Here is a 24,335-nt window from a genome sequence, read left to right on the forward strand (position 1 = left end):
GAAGCCTTCCCTGATATCTTTCCCCCTCAAGTAACTTTCCCCAGTGAAAACCAACTATAACACATGTCACCAAATTAATCACCCAACTTATATTGGTCTCTATAGCGGCACAACTTTTCTGTCCCAATCAGGTCATTGGTCTTGCATCACAACTAAACAGACAAAATTCAACATTCCCACTTCTCACAGACAACATTCAGTATACTCGTCTTATTTTCAATTAACATGTGCACCTCTCACTCTGTCTCCTCTTTCCTTGGCCCCTCATTTCCACTTCTCCAATGTTGGATGTAGGAGAAGAAATGGAGCAATGGTGGAAGAGACAAATGGAGAGATGGAGATTTAGTCAAGTGGTTCAAACTAAATCAAAAGTTTAATGAACAAAAGAATTAAATCAAAGTGGAGTGCCAGACTCTAGACATGGTATAGCTCAGGAACCTTTGAAGAAATTTACCCTCGTCTATCCAGTTTTGGTTTGACCAAAACTAGTAAAACTGTTCACATCACCTTAAACATTAAACCCCCTTGTAAAATCAAAAGTTTAATTAACCGAGTAAAATCAAAGTGAAGTGCCAGACTCTAGAAATGAGTTCAGAAACCTTCAAAGAAATTTACCCTCTTGTCTATCCATTTTAGATTTCACCAAAACTAGTAAAACTGTTCACATCACCTTAAACATTAACCCCCCCCCCCCCCCCCCCCCATGGATCCAAAATAAAACATATACAATAATCAAATCCTAGCACCGGAGTGGTCCAGATGCTGTAAATTAGTAAATGTTTAGGTCAGTCTAGTAAAATTGAATAACACCAATATACTGTAGAAGGCTCAAGTGATCCAACTAAAACTCACCAGTCTTAATGGTTTAACAAGATAAGGGTGGTAGATGTTAATTTATAGGTCTGACCATCCTATCACCAATACATAAATGAATCCAAAACACACTTGAAAGCTCAGCTTAAATTTAATAGGGAAAGATAGAGAACGACACAAGGAAAGCAAGTTTTAGGCTAGGTTTAAAAAGTACATAGTTCATCTTAAAACATAATGAAGGTTTCATCAGAGGTAGGTAGGGCTGACGTCATCAAGGCTTCAGGTTTAGAGGGCTTGGATGTAGGCTTCACTTAGGCAGTAGGCAAGGCTGCAGATTTAATCATAGGAGGGTAAAGGTATAAGGTTAGATGTTGGTGAGACATATGTTAAGTCCACTTTAGGTGGCTTGGCTTGTTGGTACTGGAAATTAGTCAAGAGAGAGAGATAAAAGGATAAAGGATAAAAGGATGAAGGGTAGTGGTTCTACCTGGCAGGGACCCTAAACCAGTGAGGTGTAGAATTTAATGGTACCGTCCATGAGAACCAGGCCTGCTAAGAGAAGCTTCTTCATTAAGACTTAGGATTTGTACAGAAAAAATTGTAAGGTTTAGGGATAAAGAGGAAACATGGTACTCAGAAGATCATCAAGTTAAACAGATAGAATAAAATTCCCCAAAACCCCAATTTTATATGGTTTGTAGGGTCCCTCCCTCTCTTCCCATGCATCGGTCAAAATGTGGTTTTATTTTCACCTGCATGTTATAAATACCATGTCTCGTAGTCCTCTCACTAAACAAGAAGCACCTTACGTAGTATGAAAAAAAAAACACCCGTCCCCTCACCTTCCCACAAAAATAAATAGAAAAAAGAAAGGACGGAAGAAAGAAACAGCTCATCTTGTGGTGCCAACCCTTTCCACACAAAAAGCCAATAGACTTAACTTGGTTCTCAGTTACCAAAATTTGAGCCTTTGTCTTTTTCATCCCGATCTCCTTCATAAAACCCCAAGTAAACACAAAACAGGAAATTGTAATATTGAAGAACAGGTTTGGAGCCATACAATAACTGTACGGCACCAAAATCCAAGACCATAATGCTCATTGCAGCAGGTCTATAATAAAGTTTAGGAAGAAAAAAGCAAAATATATTTTTGGTAAAAGAAAGATAGCGAGTTTAGGAGTGTAGGTAACAAAAGCAACAATAGTACATACCCACTGCTGCCAGAACGTCCAGAGTATCCACCATAGGTTCCATAACTGCTTCCTCCACCCTACAGGGATTAATGGCCAATTCAAGCCTTAAAATACTTGATATAAAAGAGGTGGTTGCTTATAAGAAACCTCAAATATGCATGCCGTACCTATATTAGCTTTATAATGGTCCTTTATTGTAAAGAAAAAGGTACTATTTTTGTCCAACTTCAAAGCATGAATAATGTTAACTTCATCTTGTTTGGGAAAGTGATTTTTTTTTTCCATTCCTAAGCCCTTCAACAATTGCCCAAATCAAAGTATTTCAACACAAGTAGAAGCCTTAACAATACAAACTTAAGCTAACCAGTTACCCAAACAGGAGGTGCAACTTAACATTTTCTATAGTTCCACAGTAAAAATACTGGTTCTATCAATGCTGCAACTCCAGGGATATAGAGCCACTAATAGTAACTCTGGTCTATTGCATGCATTCCCCTAGTTTGTCTTAGAAGTTAATTTTACTTGTACAATGTCTACTCAACTTCCTGCACCTCATTACAGTCAGTGTAGTTCTAAAAAAACTCTATTTTTAATTTACTCAATCCTTCAAGCAAGTGTGGGAGGGGGGAAGCATGTATGTGGAAAGGGATCTTAACTACCAATTTATTGAGGGACTTAAGAAGAGAATTCAATTACATTTGCAAGGGAAGATTATAAATACTTCCTTAGAAAAAAAAAAAACCTCCAATGGAAAATATTTATTTGAAATAGCAACTTGATGATCTACAGGAATAATACCGCCTTTCTATATTCCAAATCAGATTGGGCGTAATTTTCTTTTGGTAATGATTGGGACTAATTATTGCAAAACCCAAATAATATATAAATGCAAATACATACATGTGAGCCGCCATATCTGCCATAGCTATTGAGGTCACTAGAAGAACTGTAAATGCCGTGAGAGCCACCATAACGACCACTGTCCCTGCCATAACGAGATGACTCGGGAGAGCGGGTCCGTACCTGGTGGTATGGTATGGAAGGGAAATGGGAAAGCTCATTTTCCCTCTCAAAGAAATTGGCCTTCAGACGTGTTGCCACTTCAATAAGGGCATTTTTAGCAACATCAGCCTCTCCACTTATCTGAAATAAGTGCAAAAGAACACAGTCCGTAAAGCTAATAAAAGCTCACAATCAATAACAAAACACACAAAGTAAAATGAAGCACAAGCCTTTCTGCAAAATGACACCAATATTTCACTGTATCGGAAAGTAATCCCCCAACATATTCCATATTTCCAGCTCAAAAGTTAAATTCAATAGTTTTTTATTTGTTTTGTAGTTGAAAGTAACACCAAGCTGGTAGAACAGAGGTAGAACAAGGTAAACTGGCTGTGTTGCCCTCACTAATCATTTTGTTAAGTGTTGTTAAACCAGCTAGCTATATTTTAGTTCCATCTATCTTAAAATAAAAAAGGATCATAAAAAGAACCTTAGTTCCAAATGCAGCAAAACAGTGTAACTTGGGAGAAAAATGAACAGAAACAGCAAGGTACCTGAACCATCTCATCGTCAAGAGTAGCAACCTTGGGAAGGTTATCTTTGGAAAGAATACGAATGTTGGCACGAGTGCTTCTTCTCATTTCAGTTACAATGCTGCCTCCTTTGCCAATAAGGCACCCAATTCGAGAGCTCGAAACCAGCATGCGGGTGGTGAGCACATCACCGTTCCCCGACTCGGCCCTTTCACTGCACTTCGGCTGGAGCCGTACAGCCGCATCTATTGATGGGGAAAGGTCTTCAAAGTACTGAAAAAGAGACATATCCAATAGGGTTAGGGCACCGGGTTGGTATGTATCCCCCTCTTGCAAAAACTGGCAGGGTAAGATTAGAAGTAACGAACGAATTGTAGAACCTTTATTGGCTGTGTACCGGTATGAACAGATGTTTTCTAGGCCAAATATCATTTATCACTGACTAGTACCCACTATGAAATCATTTCATAAGATGAAAAGATCTGACCTAGATCAGATTAACTAAAAACCATACCTCCTTGGCAGAAATAGAAATTATACAATCATCGTCGATAGCCTCACTATCGACCTTTATTGTGGCACCAGATTCTTGTCTGATCTGATTGATCACACTGCCATTTTTACCAATAACTGCTCCGATTAGCGATGATCGACAGACTATGCGCAAGGTGAACTCACGCGACGAGTGCTCGTCTCGAGGCAGCGGGTAGAAACTGGGCCAGTCAGCAGAACGGTGGTCCCGATCGTAGCTCCCATAAGAGCTGATAATTGGACCTGGCAATGGCGCATTTTGTGTCACTAAGCTGTTAGACCGGGATGGGTTTTCATGCAGTCGGGATGCAACTTGAATTAGAGCTTTCTTCACAACTGTCGGATCGCCTACAATCTTACAGGAAAAAAAAAAACAAGAAGAAAAAAATTGTAAGGTTTAGCAAAAATATCAGAGCTGGTAAAAGAACCTTAGGAACAATTCTGGTATAAGGTACTCCTAACTAAGCTGTGGAAGGTATAAGGTACATTAATACTTCAATAAATTTACTTAACATGAATAAACACGACCATGAATTTATTCAATTTAATCAATCAGCATTCAAGATAGAAGATACAAATAATTCACTGAGAATTTTTTAAAATCCTTAACTTCGTTGATTATGATAAACTTTCTGTCCTTCAATTACAAAATTACCTGCTTTTAGTGTTTGGAACTTGCCAGTTGATTTTTAAATCAAAAAAATGTGAAGAAAAAAACAACAAAATTTACCTGAATAAGCTCATCACTGGGCAAAGCACAAGTCGGCATATGCTCATCTTTCATAATACGAATTTGTGCACCAGTATCGCTCCTGATCGCTTGTACAATAGTGCCTCCTTTTCCAATCACACAACCGATCTGATCTGATGGCACCAACAAACGAGCGGTGACCTGACCAGCACCTGCTTCTCCCTCTTCTCCAACTGCCATGTCATCAACCACGATCTTGTCATGAACCTTGAATAACGCATCTTGCGCGGGACAGAGCATCTCTCCAGTTTCATCCGAGTTGTTGGTCTCTTGTCTGGAGCTCCAGATGGTGATAATTCGCTCATCGCAACCCGGTACGGTTTCGCCGATTCGGATCTTAGCCCTCGTGTCGCTCCTGAGTTGTTTCGCAATTTCACCACCTCGACCGAGGATGCTACCGATCTTTTTACCCGGACAGAGATAGCGATATACGGTGTCGTCCGGATCGGGTGTATAGCCGGGCCCTTCTTTGTTCCGGTGGCGGTCGCGCTCTCTGTCGCGCTCTCTGTCGCGGTCATCGCCAGAGCTACGCCTCTTCCCGCCACCGCCGTCGGAATAGTCAGCGCGGCGTTTACCGGAGCTATTTCTCTGGACGCCCATTAGAGAAAAGGAGGCGCGGACACGAGAGAGAGAGAGGGGGGGGGGGGGGAGGGCGTGGTAGCACGAACAGCGGGGCAGGGTTATCTAGGGTATTTTATGCAAGAACGCCTTTTATTGCACAGGAACTCCCAGTTCTCAGACGGTAGCGCTGGACGCTAGTTGCGGGATTTCTTTTATAAGCATAAACAAATAAAAATTTAATAGAGATGTTTCTGCGGCCATTTTTATTAATAACCTAAAAAAAAAAAAATTTAAAAATGCTCCTGTCATCTGTTTCTGCGGTCTAGATTAATTCTCAGCCTAAATAAATTCAATGTCTTAAGAAAGTATAAGATTATGTTTCAAGATGCGTGTCAAGTTAAAAAACAGTTAAGATTTTATAATTGATCCTCAAGTGTCTAGGATTTGAAGCATCAGACTTTCAAAAAAACGTCGTTTAGGACCTCAAAAATTCAGTTTAAGTTTTCGTTCGACGGTAGACATTAAAAAACGGCGATTTTCAAACCATCTTAATAAATAGTAAAAAAATTCAAAAAAATGTAAAATTTGGTCTCCAAGCACATTTTAATATAGATTAAACATCTAACGGTTTGGATCAGCTATTTGGACTTCGAAACTAGAGATATGAGTGCGAATTAAAACACCTCATTTAATTCACAAAGTAGCGTAGCCTTTATTCTACATGTATATATATGTGTATATAATATAATACATGTATATATATGTGTATATAATATAAGAGGAGGGATCAAGTTACAACACTTGAAAGTTACAACAAAGTTACAACATCATTTTTTTTCATTTTCAAAGTCCAAATCATCGATCCAAACCGTTAGATATTCAATCTATATTAAAATGTGCTTGCAGACCAAATTTTACATTTTTTGAAATTTTTTTGCTATTTATTAAGATGGGTACAAAATCGCTGTTTTTATTAAAATTCTGCACCATTAAAAACAGCAATTTTGTACCCATCTTAATAAATAGCAAAAAAATTTCAAAAAATGTAAAATTTGGTCTGCAAGCACATTTTAATATAGATTGAATATCTAACGGTTTGGATCGACGATTTGGACTTTGAAAATGAAAAAAAATGATGTTGTAACTTTGTTGTAACTTTCAAGTGTTGTAACTTTCAAGTGTTGTAACTTGATCCCTCCTCATAATATAATACATGTATATATATGTATATGGAGATAGGCTAATATGCTTTCGGTAGCATATGGGCCGAAATACACACAGTCCAAATTTGAAATTTCAAAATTCAAAAAGTTGATCTGAACCGTTCATCTTGTTCTCCATATTAATATGTGCTTGGAGACCAAATTTTACATTTTTTTGAATTTTTTTACTATTTATTAAGTCACTTTGAAAATTGCTGATTCAACAGTGGCTTAACAAAACAGTAAAACCGTTGGATCACCGATTTTTAAAGTGGCTTAATAAATAGTAAAAAGATTCAGAAAAATGTAAAATTTGGTCTCCAAGCACATATTAATATGGAGAACAAGATGAACGGTTCATATCGACTTTTTGGATTTTGAAATTTCAAATTTTAACCGTGTGTATTTCGGTCCATATGCTACCGAAAGCACATTAGCCTATCTCTATGTATATGTATATATTTTTATATACATATATTATAAAAAAATTAGTTTATAAAAAAAAATTGTATATATGTGTATGTATATATGTAGGAACCTCCTAGCATGCTACGCGTAGTATAGAGGGCCTCCGTGCAACGGTTCAATATTTGACTTTATTAAAATCTAACGGTCGATCCGAACCGTTCATCTTGTTCTCCATATTAATATGTATTTGGAGACCAAATTTTACATTTTTTCGAATTTTTTTACTATTTTTTTAGATTTATTTAAAATCGCTGTTTTTTTATGGTTAATATTTGCTGAAAATAGAGATTTTCAATAAATCTAAAAAAATAGTTAAAAAAATTTCAAAAAATGTAAAATTTGGTCTCCAAACACATATTAATATGGAGAACAAGATGAACGGTTCGGATCAACCGTTAGAATTTTGAAAAGTCGAATATTGAGCCATTGCACGGAGGCCCTCTATGCTACGCGTAGCATATTAGCATATTCTTATATACGTATATGTGTATATGTATATATGTATATGTATATGTATATGTGTATATGTGTATATGTGGATGTGTATATGTGTATATGTATGTATATATGTATATATGTATATAGGAATATGCTAGCATGTTACGCGTAGCATAGCTCCTCTTCGTGCAACGGCACTATATTTGACTTTTCTAAATCCTAACGGTCAATCCGAACCGTTCATCTTGTTCTCCATATTAATATGTGTTTGGAGACCAAATTTTATATTTTTTGGAATTGTTTTACTATTTTTTTTATTTATTGAAAATCGTTGTTTTCAGCAAATCTGGACCATAAAAAAATAGCGATTTTCAATAAATCTAAAAAAATTCAAAAAAATGTAAAATTTGGTCTCCAAACACATATTAATATGGAGAACAAGATGAACGGTTGGGATCGACCGTTAGGATTTTGAAAAGTTGAATATTGAGTCGTTGCATGGAGGGGAGCTATGCTACGCATAGCATGCTAGCAGGTTCCTCTACATATATGTATATGTATATATGTATATGTATATGTGTATATATTATACATATATTATAAAAACCATAAAAAGAGAAGAAGATTAACAATCTGTCAGAGCTTGAAAATTTTTGAATAAAGATCAAGTCCTTAATTAGTGTTATATTTAGACTTATGATATCCAACTGACAAATAAAATCAAAGTTATAAAGAGTTACGACATCACTTCATAAATATATCAAATGTCTTATTTTTTGGCATACACTTTAAATAAAGAAAATTTTTCTTCACAAAATTATTTAAATCAAAATACTAAGATCTCTAAAAAAAGAAGAGGACCGCCCGTGGGGGGGAGGGGGGGGAGGCGGTTTGGTGGATTTTTTGGGCCGCCTGTGAGCCTGAGGGTCGGGGCAGTTTAAAAAAAAAACAGACGACAGAGGCATTTTTAAAATTAACTTTTTTTTGTAGGATATTAATAAAAATGACGGATGTTTCTATTTATCCAAAAATCAACAAGTACATAAATGTCAAATTAACATGGAATTTTTTTTTTTTTTTTGTGTTGTTCCGAGATTCCAGCGCTAGTTGCGGGATTCTTTTTTAAAAAGTGTAAATAAATAAAATTTTAACATATATGGTTTCCGTTTTTATAAAAATTATAAATACCGTGATGCTAAATTGACACGAATTTTTTTTTTTTTTGCGTTGTGCCGAGATAATATATTAGATCAAGAGCTTTTACAAACTTTGAGTCATAGAAAATTAATTTTATTGTGTCAAAATAGCATGTGAGTTATTTTATTTTTATTTTTTTGTTGTACCGAAATACACGTCCTGTTAGTTTGTAATAATCTAGAAGTCAATAATACGATAATTTATCATAAAGCTTTGTTCATGAATTGAATGTTTATTTATATAGCATTTTGTTGCCTTGAGTATTATTGAATTTATGGATCATTTCGAGTTCATGACTGAAATTGTGAAACTCCATAATATAGATGATATATACTCTTAAAAGGTCACTGACCAAGGTAATTAGCAGGAACACTAATTACCGCGATAAGGTTAGTATGTGGATTAAAAGATGGTTAAGTTTTACAAACCACCTGACACGAGATGTCATTTTAATCACATAGATACATGTTTTAGAAACATGGTATTTGACAGACCCCGAATGAAACATTAAATAGAATTGTGTTCGTGTCATTTATGTTTTCATTCAGTGTCACGTTCTACAGTATGAGGTATTTATCGTTCCCACTGAGAAATATGTATGTGTGATTGTTATCCACCGCTGTCCGTAAAAAGCAGTCATAACAGTAGCTTTTCCATATGTATAGCTTAGCTGAGGAAGTGATAGTTTACCAAGAATACTATTTGTCCCTCGTATCTCTATACGAGCTATAGCATCACTGGGCCCCTTGATAGAGTAAGATTATCTGCTAGCGGTATAATTACAAGAGTAATTATATTTGATAATCTGCTCAAGATCAAGAAAAGATTAAGTTAGCAAGGATGACACACATCTACCTTGAAACTAATCTGATAGCTATGAGACAGAAGAACAGACACAAGTAAATTGTTTACTGGATCGTGATATTGTACAGTACAGCATCATCTGTGTAATTGGATGGTCATGATGTGTTGCCAGATGCCACCCATGACTAACAGAAGTTAAAACAGTTTTAACTCTGTTTACCAACATAACACAGATCCTATTGGGTCACACCATATAGGAGCTACTCGGAGAATCTTACTGATTAATTATAAATTGATTATAATTAATATTAAGATGGTTATAATTAATTATACGTGTTATAATTAAATTATAAATGTTATGTAAAAATAACAAGCAAAAACATTGGTTAATTTATAAACGTGTATGACACGTTGTATAAAAGTTAACCGGTTAATTTATAAATGTGCAGGACACATTGTATAAATTATCGAAACAACAAATAACCGCAAGAAAAATATATATAATTATTCAGAATAATTATACGAATATTATTTGTGTTCGGGCCGAGGGCATTCGAGTCTTTTCAGATTCGTCCTTATCCGCATGACACGTCATCGATCCTATCCAGATGACACGTCATCGATACCGAAACAAATAACCGAAAGAAAAATATATATATAATTGTTCAGAATAATTATACGAATATTATTTGTGTTCGGGCCGAGGGCATTCGGGTCTTTTCAGATTCGTGCTTATCCGCATGACACGTCATTGATCCTATCCAGATGACATGTCATCAATCCTATCCACAAGGGCAAAATGGTCATTTCACACCTATGCCACCTTGCATGTGTAGAAGCATGGAGAAGAATGTGGAAGGGTGTGGAAGGGGTATTTTGGTCATTTCACATATAAAAGGATGAGGTGTCAATGGCATATCTTGTAAATAGGCCGAACTTGGAGGGCATTTTGGTCTTTTGCAACCGAATCTAAACACTATAAATAGGGGTGGAGGGGTAGAGAGAGAAAGATATATTCACATATATACATATGCACATTCACATGTATCTTTTCGTGCAGAAACGAATCGGTATTTTCTCTCTTTCTCGGTTTCTCTCCCAAATAGTGTTTCGGTTGAGAAAAGAAAGTTATACGTAGTTGACGTATAATCTTGCGGGTTGTTGTGGAGAATATTTACGGGATCGATGAATAGTGTTTTACCGAATTTAGCGGTATGTCAGTTTTGCATATTGATGAAACTGAGCAACCGAAAATTCGTGTTTACGGGTTTTCGTCTTTTCCCCGTGAATAGTGTTTTTGCAGAATTCCGCGGTTTACGGTATTTCTGGCAGAAGAAATAAACCGCTCTCCGGTTAGTCCTGGTGGATAACCGATAGAGGTATCACACGTGTGATACTCCGAGTCGATTCCTTCCCTGGTGAGGCTCTACTCGCTCGGTCTGCATTCCAACTGTGATTTGGAAACAAGGTATAAATATGTTATATTAATCTATTTAATTTGTAAGTAGATTAAAGTTTTAGAAATCAATCATGGAGTAGATCTGTAAAAGGATTAAATTGGGTTTTGATGCCAAAGGAATACTGAAGGTGGATCGCCTTGGAAAGTTTCCTGACATACCCCGTTTAATCCTGAGCTTAAGTTGGCCGTAGAAATTTTTGTTCTACGGTCATTCCGCAACTTAAGCCTAAAAGGGGTTTTGGTTATACCACCCCGAAACCCCAACACGTCCGTCATATGTTTTTTGTTGTACCAATATGGCATTTTTGTTTTATTTTTTGCTTATTCTAAAGGAAGCATATAATTGTCTACAGCTTTTTGTCCACAGAAAAACTGTCATTTGACTTCTGTCAATCATATAAAATTACTAATGAGTATGGCTAATATAACATCAGTATCATTTCAGTCTATATAACACTAACTCCAAAACCTATCAAATCGAGTTCAAATGGTGAATCCAAACCGTTCAAACCGATCTACTTCATTAGTTGTGCGTTTACATGTAAAATTTATAAGTTTTTGAGTTTATTTGGTATCAAGTCAAGCGGTCAAATATGTGAGTTTTTAAGTTAATTTTAATACATTCATTTTTCAATTTTTTTTGCCACTTGATTTGATACCAAATAAACTCAAAAACTTATAAATTTTACATGTAAACGCACAACTAATGAAGTAGATCGGTTTGAACGGTTTGGATTCACCATTTGAACTCGATTTGATAGATTTGATAGGTTTTGGATTCACCATTTTTCAATTTTTTTTGCCACTTGATTTGATACTAAAATAACTTGAAAATATAAAAAGTTTGCATGTAAACGCATCACTCATAAAGTAAATTAGTTTGAACGGTTTGGATTCACTATTTGAACTCAATTTGATAAATTTTGAAGTTGATGTTATATAAACTGAAATGACACTGATATTATATTTGCCATACTCATTAACATTACCTCTATTTTGAAGTATGGCGAGTCAGGAACAGTGAATAAATAATGATTTTGTTCGATGTACTCAATTTTTGTAAAAATCATGGGAACCATTTCCGTGGAATTTTCTTTTGTAAGAGATGTTCAACTGACCATTTTTTACGCTGTTTGAGAAAATATTGTCACCGATTTTTATAGAAGATAATATGTTCTGACCTAATATTTTACCACAACTATTACATCCTATTTTCGTGATTTTTTTCACATTGACTGTTTGCTTAATACGTCACATAAGCTTGTTATCTTGAACCGTTTGATATTATCCGAATGGATCATCTATCATAGTATTATGACAGCAGATAACAACCGTTCACAACTCTACTCATGATAAGTATCGAATCAAATTTGATTTGATAGGCAATCTGAATCGCTCAATTCGCGTCGACATTTGTACGGATGGTTAAAATTATAATTCGCTCTGTGAATCTAAACTATACGTGCAAAAATCGTTGCAGATCGAACGGTCTGGGTATGTCCGTCATACCTCTTCGCTCCTAGGATGTGAAACTTAAAATTAAAATATGGTGAAATAGACATATTCTATGACAAATTTTGAATTAATACATAATATAGATAATAGAGTTAAAATTATCCTGTGTATACCTTGGGCTCATCATAAATTGAAAACTGCCCCATTAAAATGTGTATCCAACCTTTTTGCCTCCGCAAGGAAAAAGAGAATTGCAGAGTTATCTATTTTTGAAAAAAACAAAAACTTTTAAGTTATTTAATGATTGTTATTCAAAAAGAATTCTCAAAATAGATATAACTTTTTATAAATTAAATGTCCTAGAAGGATCACAATATTTTCTAGATTACCTAGAAGTGACTTTTGAACCGGGATCAATAACTCAGAATCTAAGCATTTTTATTTTTTTCTAATAACACATAAAGAAATATATTAATTTTTCTTACAGCCGCAAAAAAACCGAACTGAAAAATATTGATCCGGGTTATTTATTGCAGTCTTTCTAATAAATCAAATAATATTGTATTTCATCTATTTTCAAATAAATAAATTCAACATTTCTAATATTTTAATACAAAAAATAAAAAAAATTCTGTTTTATAAAAAAAAAATTGAGACCGTGCGAACCCCACAGTCTGGAAAAAAATTCTGTTTTTTTAAAAAAAAAAAAATTGAGACCGTGGGAACCCCACGGTCCTTATGGTTTTTGAAAAAAAAAATCAATCATATTGGTTCCGTAAAATTTGTTTTATTAATTATGGTTTATGAAAAAAATTCCAATTGAACCCACTTAGTTTTACACAAAAGTACCTTAAAATATGTATATTGATTTCCTTCTAAATAGTATGGATTGACTCTATTGATAATAAAAAAGAAAAGAAAAAAGGACTATCGATAAAATCACTGAAAATAAGCAATTAATCCTCGTAAAGGAAGATGTATCTGGCGAATCTAACCTTCCTAAAATCACAAAAAAGTACAACTGAAAAGGAGATTTAATTTTAAGTAGCCAGACATGCAAATTAATTTGTGCTTAATTTTAGTCCTACTTATTAAAGTACTCGCTGCATGTTGATATGAGACAGTCATAAGTCATAACGATACAAAACGTCAATTATAAACGAAAACATATTCGTCGGGTTTAAGCTTTTCAAAATATCTAAAAATAACCTAAAGAGATTTAATATTTGATTGCTGACCATACAAATTAGTTTGTACTGAATTAATATGAGATGGTCAGAACAACGCAGGATGTCAAAAATATAGATTAGGTCCTGTGTTCAACAGAGATTAAACTAATGGAATATTAGTTAAAGAAAAAAATAATCGAAAGTGACAGAATAATGCAGGATGTAAAAAAATGAAGACTAGGCCCGATGAGGCGATGAGTCGATGAGACGATGACCCGATGTCTAATTGAAACTAAAATAATCGAATATTAGAAGAAAAAAAAATAGACGAAAGTGACGATGTTCCTTTGCCTTTCACGATTTCTTCTCTCTGTGAAATAAGCTACTCGGGTTCACTATTCTCCCTTTCTCTCAACACTTGCTCGGTTGCTTGCTCGTTGCACCTCTTTCTCCTTCCTCGCCAAGCGACGCCACGCCCCCTGTGCCGATTTTTTTATTTTTATCCAAAAATTAAATTGAATTTCAAAAATCAACCGAACCGCATTTCAAATTTTAAAAGTACCCAAACCGCTAAACGGTTAACCGGACCCTAGGTTCGGTTAACGGTTTAGCGGACCAAGGGTTCGGTTAACCGTTTAGCGAACCCTTGGTTCGGTTAACCGTTTAGCGGACCAAGGGTTTGGGTTCGGTTAACGGTTAACCGGATTCGTTGGTTCGCTGAACCGTTAACCGAACCCTTTTTTTTTTTTTTTTTTTTTTTTTTTTTTTTTACTTTTTTTTAAAACAGAAAATTTTCAATTTTTTTTTCTATTGAAAATATACATGAAAATTCGTATTTAGATTTATCAAATTTACACCAAAAATTTTTGTAAATCAAATATAAAATTTAAAATTATAGAAAAATACACATACACATACACATATACATATACATAAATAATATACAGTTACCAATTTTTTTTACTTTTTTTTTACTTTTTTTTACTTTTTTTGAAATATACAGTTACTAATTTAAACTGAGAAATTCATTTTGATGGTTCATGATTACGGATCTTATACGACGAATTTAAACTGAGAAATTCATTTTGGACGAATTTTGGATTAATCCGAGAGTAAATTTTTTTTTGGGATTAATTACTAATTTTAATCGGAGAATTATTAATTTTATTTAATTCTTTGGTTCATATAAATTTTGAGAATTATTATTCTTGAATCAATTCATAATTATTCTCTATTATTAAAATTTATGGGAGATGCAAAAGTTGGAGACCTTTAACCTCCCAAGAGGCCTCACATGTGCATCTCTATTTTTGCTATATTGGATCTAATACAACTTAAGATGAACAAAAATTCGGTCCAACCTCAATGACAGCCATGCATTTTGGCAAAATGGGCCGAACTTGCTGAATTTTGGCCAAAAGTTGATTGCATGGCTAATAAAGGGGAAGGACCAAACTATGTGTTATATGTGTTGTATTGGATCTTGACTATATGTTATATGATAGGATAAGATGGGATTGCATGTACAAAAAACTATATGTGTGTATATGTTGCACAAATTGTATTATGTTGGTATTTTCTATGATTTTATATGAATTCATATATAATTTTCGGCCTAATTAATTTTCTGTTGCAGAAATTTATTATATATATTTTCATATAAATAATTTTAGACCTTATTATTATTATTATTATTATTATTTTAGACCTTAATAATTGGATGTTGCAGAAACTATATATATTCTGTCGGAATATTTATTTTATTAATATTCTATATAATCTATATACACTAACCCTAAACCCTAAACACTATATATTCTATATAATCTACATATACATATAAAATAAAATTCGTATTTAGATTTATCAAATTTACACAAAAAAAATTTGTAAATCAAATCTGAAATTTAAAATTATAGAAAAATATACATACACATATACATATACATATAAAATAAAAAAAATACATATACATATGCATTTAAAATTTTCTGTTTTAAAAAAAAAAAAAAAAAAAAAAAAAAAAAAAAAAAAATGGGTTCGGTTAACGGTTCAGCGAACCAACGAATCCGGTTAACCGTTAACCGGACCCATGGTTTGGGTCCGGTTAATGGTTAACCGAACCATTTTGAAAAGGTCCGGTTAACCGTTAACCGGAAATTTGGTCCGGTTAACGGTTAACCGGTTTGGGTAGATTTCAAATTTGACATCCGGTTCGGTTATTTTTTGAAATTTAATTTAATTTTTGGATATAAATAAAAAAATCGGCCCCCTGTGAGTTATCTTTTCTCTGTCTGTCTGTCTCTCTCTCTCTCTCTCTGATTTTCCATATCTTCAACATATTCCCGTAGGAGATGAAATTCCTTTAAATCAAACCGAATTACCTGAAATTTGATCACAATTCAAAATTCTAAATACAGTATTGTCCGATTAAAAAGTTTACTTCTTAGAGAAGGGAAAAGAGCTGACCGAATATGGATGCTATTTTTTTGACAAAACCCCTCTCCATCCATAGAAACTCAATAACCTAGGTACAATATATGAAGTTTGTAATTGTTCTTCTTTGCTCTTCCTAGTGAAGGAGCCCCCTCACGTTTGCCTTCCCAATTCAATTTTGCAATTTTTTTGTGCGGGCATCAGTTCAACCATAAAAACGCTGTGAGTTATTAACTGGGGTTTAGTGACCTCAAATTCAGATTAATTTGAAGCCCACATATGAAAACTTTGAGCTTTATTCTTATTCTGAGTCTTCTTTTCTGATCCAACGTTTGCCTTCTTTTAATCCCAAATTTATATATTCCAGAAAAGAAAGAAAAATAAATGCCATCTTTGAAAAATTGAAGCATAAGTTCTCTTTGTTGTGTGGCTGCGCGGCCACATGGTACAAGCAGTACTAATCGGGAGTGGCCTCTGACACCTACAGACCCATTCTGGTGCACTAATGCTAGCTTCTCTCTTGCACCAAGTGAGCAATTTTACCGGTACCATTCATGGAATCAGATCTCCTGCTCTCTGGGGTGCAGAAAATTTTTGCCTTCAGAGTCACTGCGGGGTGAGTCCGGTTACTATTAAAGGGTTTAGGATTAAAATAGTTTTGGATTTAGATTTTAATGGGGATCCACTCTGCAGTGACTCTGGGAGCAGAAATTTCCTGCCCTCAGAGGGCAGACGATTCGGTTCCACCATTCATTCCCCTCGCACAGATCTCAAGGCAGCATCGATGGCATATCCTTAAATTCTGCCTCGTCAGATTCCTTGGACGGTAGCGAGAGTTGGGAGAGTTGGGATATGTTTAAATGATTTCTTTTATAGCCGTCCGTGTCAAAGTAGCAAATATTCCACAACTTGCGGATTTTTTTTTTTAATTTTAAAAAAGCGGGGACCATGAAATATGCGATTAATGTGCCATAAAAGGTTCTTTGAACTCATAAACAAACCGAACAAATTGCAAGGCAAAATATATCTTGATTAGTAAATTGAAATGGAAGCGTCTAATTGTCCACAGCCTTTTGTCCACCATTTGTCCACAGCTTTGACTTGCGCGAATACTGTAAAATTACTTCTACATGCTGTATAATTATACAATATATCACATAAAATATATCAGTTAACTACAAAACATCCAGCAACTATTTGAAGTGGTCACATAATAGTTAGAAAAAGATTGCAACTTGCACAACATGACAAAATAAATGTACTTTCAAACTGTTCTTTCGGAAATTGCAGTTATAGGAAGTTATTGGCAGTTAGAGTTAGTTATTAGCGGTTATTGGCACTGAGTTGAATCTTGTATACTGTAAAATTGAATCTTGTATACTGTAAAATTGAATCTTGTATACAGTAAAATTTTCAATTTAATCTTGTATACTGTAAAATTGAATCTTGTATACTGTAAAATTGAATCTTGTATACTGTAAAATTGAATCTTCTACATAGTAAAATTTACAATTGAATCTTGTATATTGTAAATGTACAATTGAATCGTCTATACTGTAAAATTTTCACATAATACTGTAAATTTCAATTGAATCTTGTATATTGTAAAATTTCTAAAACTAAACCATAAAATATTACCATCTATACTGTAAGATAAAATGTAAAAAAATGCTACATTTCAGTTTAAACTACAATCTGCAAACAATCATGTATACTGTAAAATTGCAAAATATAAACCATAAAATAATACCATGTATACTATAAAATTGCTAAATCTATACATACATCCATCATCACACACAAAATCTATTCACCACAAAGTAACATCTGTTCACCACAAACAACATCTGTGTTCATTGTTCAGATGAGTAAGAAGTCTCTCTATCATCTTTTTCCTCCAGATTTTCACAAGATGAATATTGTAAAATTACAAAATGAATACTGTAAAATTACAAGATAAATACTGTAAAATTACAAGATAAATACTGTAAAATTAACAAATCATCTCTTTCTTTCAGATTTTCACAAGATGAATACTGTAAAATGACAAGATGAATACTGTAAAATTAACAAGGCAATACCGTAAAATTAACATATTCCATATCACCTCTCTATCATATATTTCCTCCATATTTTCACAAGATGAATACTGTAAAATGACAAGATGAATACTGTAAAATTAACGGGGCAATACAGTAAAATTAACAGATCAATACTCCATATCGCCTCTCTATCATCTCTTTTCTCCATATTTCATTTGAAATGCTAGATCTGTTATTGCATACAACGAAAACAACAAATTCAATAGAAATAACTTACCAGATTTGAAAATCAAGTGACGTCTTCTAAAATTTTGGAGTTACATAACAATAAAATCAGGCATGCGAGAAAATCCATTTCTATAAGAAGAATTTTGTCGAACACCTGGCAAGCATGGTTGAAACAATGCTCTAATCGAATTCTTCTTGATCTACGTAATATCTCATAAAATCAGAAGTCTACGTAACATATTAAACTAGGAGCGAATAGAGTTGGCTACCGAGTTGGCTACTGATCGTATAGAGCAGGACACGGCGGAGGGCCGATGGCTCCGCCATGGCAGAGAGAGAAATGACGGAGCAAGGTGCGGAGAGAGAAATAGCAGAGCTCGTGTGTACGTCGGTCAGAGCGTGAGGGAGATGGAGGCGGCTATGATCTGGTCGCCTGGATCTCCTCTGCTATCTGGATCTGGTCTCAATTTCAAAATGGAGAAAAGAAAGAGAGAAGAAATTTATGTAGCGTAAGGTTCCATCCGTCGGTGTTTAAATAGGCCGTTAGAAGTGGATAGCGCGGAGATAGTTAAACCGGGAATGGATAGTGCAGTGGACAGATGGTGGATAAAAGGCTGTGGACAGAAATATTTTCTCAATTGAAATATGTGATAAGTTATTTTTTTCCAATAACATACAACGAAATTAAGAATTGCAATAATTGTGAATCTGTATTCTTAAACGATATTTTAAAATTAAAAAAAGAAATACTAATCAGAAAATCGAGTATTTGATAATCAAATAAAAGAATTTAGGAAAAAAAAATGAGAAAATTAGAATATCTACATGTGGCGAGTATGTATCTGCATAAATTTAGACTTTTACATGTACAAGAATATATAAAGATACGTAAGATAGAAAAAGGCATAATATTTAATTGGAGTGTTGATATTCAATTCGAAGTTTCATCTTTTAATCGAAGGCATTGGGAAATCAGGACATCTACGTGCTTAATATAAAAATGAAGAAATGAAAATATATTCGAAGGTTTTAATCGGGTCATTGACTAAATGCAGGTGTAACGAACAAGGCAACAAGATGCAAGTGATTAGATCCTCCTAATCACAGTTTAATTTTCTAATCTCTTTTATAATTTAATTTGTAAATTACCTAGCTTAGGATTAATTTTTCAACAAGTTCATCGGTAGAGCAACCCAATTTATTTCAATCTGTAAGGGTCTAGAATTTAGGATCTAGTTTACTAACCAGGCATACAACCAATAGTTAAGCTACAATTTAACTATAATTTCGATTTAAAGAAAGTCTATATGATGTAATCTCCTGTACAGATTAATCAATAGCAAATTACAAATTCTCTTTACATTCATTGTCTTCTCTATTCCATTACCTATTAAGGTCCATCAAGGCCCATAGGCCAGTCAAAACCGCCGTCTTAGTTTCCTCTATTTTCCAAGTTAAGAGCCCATAATATAATATTAAGGCCTTTCTGTACTTGCACATTTTTCGTCTGCTCGATTGGCCGGGCTTTCCCTCTCTGTCACTCTCACAGAGGAGATGAGAAAGCTATCCGTATCCGATAATTAGAAACACAAACACATCTTTCACTGATTCCACTGTCCATTTTCCACCTCTCACTTTTGCAGCAGTAATGGCACCTCGCCGCCATGGTCGTGGCTATGGCAAGAACAGGCCCAACTCCAATCGCGACCGCAAACGCTCTCCAGCCTCTCCATCCTCTCCGCCCCCCGCTTTGCTACGGGACGACTCCAGCACCCTCGTCATCGACGACGATCGTGAAGGGAACCCTAGGAACTTCACATACACTGTGAAGCGACAGTGCTGGGAGAAAGCCGAGAAGGTCAAGGGCCGAGACCCTGACAGGTGGCGCCGCGACGCGTTTGGTAATATCTTGTTTAGGAAGCTCGTAGGTTGCCCGGGTTGCCTCTGCCATGATTACGACCATATAGTCCCTTACTCGAAGGTCCTTCTCTTTCCTTTTTCGTTTTTCTTTCATCGGTTACCTACTTCCCTCTGCTGTTTTCATTATTACTTTTCTTTGGCAACATATGCAATTAGGGACCCTCGTTGGGCTGAGTAAGCATAACTTTCTTCTTCTTCTTCTTCTTTTCCAAAAAAAGGTGATACATAACACCACTGTCTGTTTTAGCATATGAGGCCACATGTTTTTCACATCAGTACGGTCCAATATATATATGAAAAAAAAAGCCTGTTTTTCACACCACCCCTTCAATCACTTGATATTGCCTTGAGCCTCCCCAGGCTGTACCAGACTGGTACTGATCTCCTGGATCTCTGTCTCCCGGACTAGGAATGTCTTCAACATTATTAGGAATAAGCTGATGAATGTGTTGTCTCCAATCAATTCGTAAACCATCCATCCAGCAAATGGCACCAGGTTTTGGTCAATTTCTTTTTTTTTTTGAGCAAGCATAATTCGATTACTATAGTAGGAGTTACTTTAACATGTAGAAGTATTTGACGGCCTCCTTAAGGATGGAGATTACTATAGTAGGGCTTTTTGTTCCTACTAAAGTAATTGTAGCTTTGGAAGATATAATTTTGTCAATACAAATGACTGATCTAGTAGTCACCGGGAAACATGAAGTAGGCCTACTTGAAAACAGGTTGTGTGATTACAATACTAGAAATTTTCGAACCGGGCTTTTTGAAGTTGCAAAGCTTACTGGGGCAAGATTATAGATTAACCAAATTCATAGTGGTGAAATAGCCTCTCTACAATCTGCTCCAAATTCATCCCCCACGCCTTGTACCTATTGCTCCTTTTGGTAGCTGTCCTTTGTAAATTGGTTTTAACTTTAATGTGTTATAGCATATATAACATGTATCATGGTTTGGGAAATCCTGTTTACTACAAATTGATAGGTTACCTTGTTCTCTGCTATGATTATACCATACCATTTCGTCCCTTACTTGGTCCTCTCCCAAGTATGTAAAATGGGGTGAATGGGGAGAAAGCAAAGGGAAACGGGAAGGAAAGAAAACGGAGAGACGGTAAGATTGTAACCCTCAAATTGGTGCAGAATAAAGCTTGGAGAAATGCATAGAGTGATTCTCTCCATTTTCCTAAATTATTTTCTAAAATTCGAATTTGGGAGCAAGGGTAACATAAGCCCTTTCTTCCCTTTTCGTTCCTTTCTCTCCATTCAACTCATTTTACAAACTCAGGAGCAAACCCCGAGGTTCATCTTTTCAGTTTCTAATAAACTTGTAAATATATCCTTGTATTATTGGATAAATTCCTGAATAAGCCCGACAATGTGTCTGCTTTATGTGATTGGAAGAGGAGGGTTGCTGGGTGTTATTTCAAATGGGGTATTATCCTTTAGGCTTGTAATCCTTAACTAGCTCTTGGTTTTTAATTCTGTTTTTAATAACAGAAATACTCATCCTATGAGGCACTGAATTTTTTTTAAAAAAGTGTTCTTCTTAAGTACTGTTAATCTGCACTTCAAGAATGCTGTTTATTGTTACATGTACATGGCATAAAAATTAAGATCCAACTGATGGCTTCATTTTGCAAGCTCTGACATGTAAAACTAACTCTACTTCTTTTAGGGGTTAATTAGAGTTAATAATGGAACTGCCAGCACTGTCCAAGTGATTAGCAAAATTAGGGGCCACTGAACCATTATTTCATTATTATTATTTTTTTTTCTAGCACTAAGTTTCCAAGTTTTTAAACAGCTGTATTATTAATATCATGTTTCTAGCAAAAAAGTAATAATATCAAGATATGCCAAAAATATATACCATGGGAGTATGGCTAGGGTGCTTTTGTGAAGCATATCAATTGGTACTTTTGGCTCAAGATCTTCATTGAACGGTGGATTTAAGCAGTTAAAAATTTACATGTCAGAATCTTGTAAAAAACTAAATTTTATATTTTATGATGTTTGTTTAGACTATATTTAATTATTTATTGATACAAAGAGAACTGTTGCTATTGGATGGTCCAGAAATTTTGAAACCAATTATCTCCCACCCATTAACTAGTAGAAATAAAAATTATAAAATTTGGTCTCATATAAGGTTTCAATATGGCAAATATTGGTTCTTCAAATTTTGAGCCAAAGAACCAGTAGATCATTGCTTAACAATGAACTGCCTACCTTAAAAAGTAGGAGAGATCTTAAAATTCAACTAGTACTAGCTTGGTTAAAATGCTACAGCATCTTAAATTAAATAAGTACCAGCTTGGTTCATATACTAAAAGTACTCTCATACCAAATTTAGTGGATTTTAGTGGTTCATATACTAAAAGTACTCTCATACCAATAGTGGATGATAAATAATGTTAGATTCAGCTGCTCTATGCTAAAACCGCTAATCTGCAATTTTTATAGTGATTTTCTTTGAGGCATCCATGATAAGATAAAACGTTTTATTCTGCTATCACAAGATTTGTGTCATTACATTGTTGTTAACTCTTTTTATATGTGCATAAGAGTGATATTGTTAAGGCCTGACAACGAAGTTGCTTGTTTTTAATTTCTGTTAAATTCAGTCTCTGTGGTGAAAATTCTGCAACTTTTCACAATAATATCACCTTTTTTTCTACATTTTGATTCCTGTCCTGTTTTAGATTGCATCCACATTCTTTGGTTTACATGTATGTGGCTGAAATTTTAGAATAAATAGCCATACACATTACTAATTATCATTTGAACTGCATAAATTTTGCTCAGATTGAAAGCAGACATTTATTCATTATGTGTAATACTTTTTTTATGAATTTCTCAGGGTGGGAGGAGTACATTAGAGAATTGTCAAGTTCTACAGGTGCAAATTTTATTTATTTTTTTCTTTCCATTTGCAATGCCATAAGTCATACTCTGTTTTTAAATTTTTCTGAAGTCATTTTATTATGTAATTGTTGAAGGCAACTGTGAACCGGTCAAAAGGGAACAACACAGAAGTGTCGAGATCAGATCTTATGCAAAAGAGTGCTTATTGTAGAGTATCTGGTATGTATTATCTAATCTCAGTACGGTACCATTGTACAAACATTTTTTTAAGAGAACAAAACTTACTAATTATAGTGCTTAATAGACTTGAGATTTGATTTACGATGATGACAAATGGCAGGAAGAGACATGGATCTGCTTGAGCTTTCAGCTTTTGGCAATGTCAAACGTGAGCCTGATTCAGGGGGGTGCAATATACAATGATAAATTTATTTAATCATTTTAAGATTTCTAGGTCTGTGAGAACATGGCCTTTTTACAAGTAATATATTCAAAACCAAGTTCAATTTAATTTTATAGTTCGGACTTCGGAGAATTATCCGATCATTTAACTGTAGCAATTTAATTTTAGTGCGTTCATTTTGGACCTCATAATTTTGTTCAAAGCAAATTTTGAAGTAACTACAAAATTTTGTATGGACAAGTTCGGATTTGTTGTGTAAATTTTGAATTTTGAAATATTAACGTAAAAAAAGAAATTACGGTAACTTGTGAAACCCAAAAGTTGTGCGGCGAACCCTCACACCGGTTTATGTTGAAACAGTACAACTGCACAAGGTATGTCAGCTGGTATTTATTTATTCAGATACTTGTTTTGTTTTTCGCACTTTTGAGGAATGTACTGGCATGCCATTACAGTAAAAGCTTATGGCATGCCATTTCGCAGTAAAAGCTGACCTTGAATTTTCAGTCGGATTTGGATTATCTGTGTCTGTCTTATTGTCTAACTTAAAATCTCTGCTTTATTAAAAATTTGGCAGCGGCTGCCAAAACTCTCTCTGCGCTTCTGCAGTCAATACTCAATTATCTGTATTCGATTTATTAATAGGCGGAAATAAATCGGCTGTTATTCCAAAGGGATCCCAACTGTTCAAAATTTTCAATGCGTGAATCTCAATGAATAATTTTTTCCTTGCGCGCATTTCAACAAAATTAACGGTTGGGATCGGAATGACATGTTTCTATAGCAGATTTATTTCCCCGAATTTTTTATAAATATTCAAAAAAATAATTAAATTTAAAAAACTAACCAAAGTTGCACTAGAT

The 24,335-nt window shown here is 34.5% G+C and overlaps 2 protein-coding genes across 3 annotated transcripts; one reads left to right on the forward strand and one right to left on the reverse strand.

Annotated features, from left to right (window-relative positions):
• Positions 1 to 815: 815 nt before the first annotated feature.
• LOC144559621 (RNA-binding KH domain-containing protein) lies at positions 816 to 5,595 on the reverse strand. Of its 2 annotated transcripts, XM_078308689.1 has the most exons (7): positions 4,803 to 5,595; positions 4,056 to 4,427; positions 3,563 to 3,814; positions 2,907 to 3,149; positions 2,025 to 2,083; positions 1,301 to 1,362; positions 816 to 1,141 (listed from the first exon to the last, which is right to left on the reverse strand). In XM_078308689.1, the coding sequence occupies exons 1-6, from the start codon at positions 5,421 to 5,423 to the stop codon at positions 1,335 to 1,337; spliced, it is 1,575 nt and encodes a 524-aa protein (XP_078164815.1). In that variant the 5' UTR covers positions 5,424 to 5,595; the 3' UTR covers positions 816 to 1,141; positions 1,301 to 1,334. The 2 variants fall into 2 exon arrangements, with proteins under 2 accessions (XP_078164815.1, XP_078164816.1); XM_078308690.1 differs by having other exon boundaries at positions 816 to 1,362; positions 4,803 to 5,594.
• Positions 5,596 to 19,846: 14,251 nt separating this feature from the next.
• On the forward strand, positions 19,847 to 23,648 carry LOC144559592 (HNH endonuclease). The gene is made up of 4 exons (XM_078308657.1): positions 19,847 to 20,263; positions 23,065 to 23,103; positions 23,204 to 23,288; positions 23,410 to 23,648. The coding sequence occupies exons 1-4, from the start codon at positions 19,931 to 19,933 to the stop codon at positions 23,490 to 23,492; spliced, it is 540 nt and encodes a 179-aa protein (XP_078164783.1). The 5' UTR covers positions 19,847 to 19,930; the 3' UTR covers positions 23,493 to 23,648.
• Positions 23,649 to 24,335: the final 687 nt, after the last annotated feature.

Source organism: Carex rostrata, chromosome 9, assembly GCF_964058835.1.
Source record: "Carex rostrata chromosome 9, lpCarRost1.2, whole genome shotgun sequence".
In the NCBI taxonomy this organism is placed as follows: Eukaryota; Viridiplantae; Streptophyta; class Magnoliopsida; order Poales; family Cyperaceae; genus Carex; species Carex rostrata.